Here is a 3455-nt window from a genome sequence, read left to right as displayed (position 1 = left end):
ATATATATATATATATGCACAAATGTGTGAACCAGAATATATGCTTAACGAGACCGTTAACTATAATAAATAAAGTTCCATTCATTTGAAATCAAAAATTTACGCTTCCTTTGGTATTTATTTTACTTTAAAAAATAATAGAATAAATATGACAGCTGCAAAGAGTTGAAACTACTTCAACTTTAAATCTTTTTGATGTACATTATAATAAATGTGATATATACACTTTAACAGTTTATTTTTTTATTCATTTTTGTTTTATATTATCAATTACTGATTGATACAGATATTTACTGTGAGCTTTTAAATCTGCTGAAAAATACACTTTCATATTTTTTGTTTGAAGTGTTTATAATAATTTTTTAATTATCTTGAATATTTTACAATTCAGCAAACATGAAAAAATTAACTAGCATCTTAAAATTTTTAATATTATAGAATATTAAAATATTTTTATTTATAAAACCTTAATTAAAAATAGTGTAAGACGAAAAAATTTTATCATTTTATTTGCTAATTTATTTTATCATAAAAATAAATAAGTGTTGCAAAATGGTAGGGATTAATATTAATATGCAACCCCACAAAAATAGGCAAAAATGTTTCTCATTTCAATTTTTTAAATGTATTAAAGTGCACCTGTGTAAAGAAGCTTGATATGATTAAAGCTATTTTATACAACATTTTATTATAGGTGTATTTTAGAAATATTTTCAGCGTGTTTCATTATTTTAGTTCTTTTAATAATTAAAATAACATTTATTTTCTCTCTTTCATGTACATATAAAGTGATAATTTGTTAAATTTGACTACATTGTCGTTGTATAAAAATTAAAGGAATCTCTGACAACATTTTTATGCGTGTATATAAAAGTTTATTTTTTTTTAGTAAATTTTATTTTTATACAACGTTGCTTAGAAATATAATGAACAAATATAGAAAGGTTGTGTTATATTATTCTTCATGTCACATTCGTTTTAAATAATTTAAATTATTTTTAATTATGTATTCTTTTTTACATGGGATATTTTATAATTTACACTTCGTTTAATATATATATATATATTTTTTTTAATTTATTATAATTTAACATATTTTATGTATATATTTAACTAAAATAAAAAATATTTTTAGAAATTATTAATAAATAAAAATATTAAAGCGAAGATTAACAATAAATCCAAGGAATTGCTTCGTGTTTTAAAGCAAAAATAAAATATAGATTTATGTTAAATTACTAAGTTTGCTTTCTTGCGCCTTTAAAATATATACCAGATGAGTGGAAAAATAATTAAAAGCTTTTTCATTGAACTTGTTACTTGGATCTTTGTAGTGATAATTTGTTTTTATGAGGCAAGAAAACAATTAAGTTTATGATTTACATTTTTTTACATATTTATTTGAATGTGCAAAATTTTAATGTATAATTCTAAATCAATACAAGAGGTAAGCATTTCTAATAAAATTCTTTACACGCAACTTCATTTTTAGGCATCTAGCTTCTGTAAACAACTTAGTGAAGAATGCGTTCAAAACAACACTTTGTTAAATGTTAGAGTTGGTAGACTGTTATTCGGAGAAATAAATGTACAGGAAGAAACAAAAAATTCTTCTTTAAAAGGAAGAATTGTAAGCATACTAGAAAAAGATGACAATGAATTTTCTAAACACTTAAATACTTTAATTCGTGATGAGGATTTTCGAAACAAATTAAAATCTTTAACACATGATGATAATGCACAAAATGTACTTAATTCCTTAATGCGTTGTGATAGTGCTGAAAAAGTAGATAAGTTCGAAAGCTTTGAAGAAAATATCCAAAACTCATTAAATTCATTGAAATCACTTGATGGAAAAGACAGCATATTTGGTGATTTAGAATTTTGTAATTCTAATGAAAGTATCGACAAAATTGCAAAGGACAATGATTCCATCAGTGAACTTGATATCATAAAACATGAAAAAAAAATTATAAAAGCGGATGCTATGAAAAAAGAAAGGCAACTAGATAATTTGAAATATAATTATAAACAAAATATATATGGGAAATCAGAGAATCGTGGACTTTTAAAAAAAATTGATAAAATAATTGAAAGAGATATTTTAAAATTGATGCAAAGTAATTGTGATGATAATGCAAATGACTGCATTAAACCATTGGTTTCATTTAGTGAATTACTGAGTGATTTAAAAAAATATAGAATATTTGTACCACTTTTTATTTTAGCAGGAATCGCTATCCTACTAACACCACCATTATTATTTGCTAATCTTACGGGGGCCACCATAGCGTATCCTTTTTTTTATTTTATAATATACAATGGATCATTATTCTCATCTTTTGCTTTGGGTTTATACTACCAGTTGAAATTTAAAAAATGCAATAAAATTATAAAAAAATTAAAAAAAATTAAGTAATTTCATAATTAAAAAAAAAAAAAAAAAAATACGCAACCGCACATAGTACTTTTATAGATTTCTAAATTTTGTGTTGTAATATTAATATACACTTGTTGTAGTATATATTCAAGGGGAGAATAATATGCATACATACATACACACACACATACTTATATACATCATATATTTATTTCATCTATTTTTCTTAAGAACAAAAATTCTTTGCTCGTATATTTTTATATTTCCTGATTACATTTTTATCATTTGCACTTTAACATTCTATTTAAATTAATACGCGTAATTTATATCTGAAAAATATTCTTTAAAACAAAATTTCTATTTGCTTCTGACATGTTTTCATAAAATGAGTTTGTTGATTCTTGTATTGATTTTAATTCGTTGCATACCAAGCTTAGATTTCATTTAATAATATCTTTTTCTTTTTGTCTTCATTAAAATTTTAAAAGAATTTTTAAGAAAAATAATTAACATAAAGTATGCCATTTTGTTTAACGCTTTTCTAATAAAAAAATGATTTTCCTGCTATGAAAACATTATAAGCATTGATGCTTCTTTGGAAAATCGTTTTTTAGAATTCTTTTAGCATAAAATGATTATATTAAATTTTTTTTGACGTTCATGGAAATGTGTAATATGTTCAATATGCACAAGGAGTATTCACGTTTATTTTTGAACAAAAAAATAGGTAGTTCTGCTTTAAAAGTGTTAATAATATATTTATAATTATGCATTATTTTTTTGCTCTATAAGCAAAAATGTGGATCTAACATGATAAATTTACGTGATATTATAAAATTGTTATATATTAAAATGTAAATGTAATTGTCTTATTTATGTAACAATACTGTAAATAAAAAAGTAAAAACTTATGCGCAAGCGCCCGCATACTACTATGTTAAAACTTTTGAACAAACGTTTTATATATTTACAGTTACATGATTCTTATTAAATGATTATTAACTTGAATATTAAAGGATGTAGTTCTATATACACTTCTATATTTCACCCTAATTTAATTATTTTTCTTATTTCA

At 22.5% G+C, this 3455-nt stretch overlaps 1 protein-coding gene across 1 annotated transcript; it reads left to right on the top strand.

Annotated features, from left to right (window-relative positions):
* Nucleotides 1-1276: 1276 nt before the first annotated feature.
* On the top strand, nt 1277-2419 carry PGO_004635 (Pv-fam-d protein; the record flags this gene model as incomplete). The annotated part of the gene is made up of 2 exons (XM_028691515.1): nt 1277-1333; nt 1493-2419. 2 exons carry the CDS (start codon nt 1277-1279, stop codon nt 2417-2419), a joined length of 984 nt encoding a protein of 327 aa, XP_028547316.1.
* Between the last annotated feature and the right edge of the window lie 1036 nt (nt 2420-3455).

Source organism: Plasmodium gonderi (assembly GCF_002157705.1).
Source record: "Plasmodium gonderi DNA, contig: Pgo-contig_1124, whole genome shotgun sequence".
Taxonomy (NCBI): Eukaryota; Apicomplexa; class Aconoidasida; order Haemosporida; family Plasmodiidae; genus Plasmodium; species Plasmodium gonderi.
This window is presented reverse-complemented; position numbering and strand designations above follow the sequence as displayed.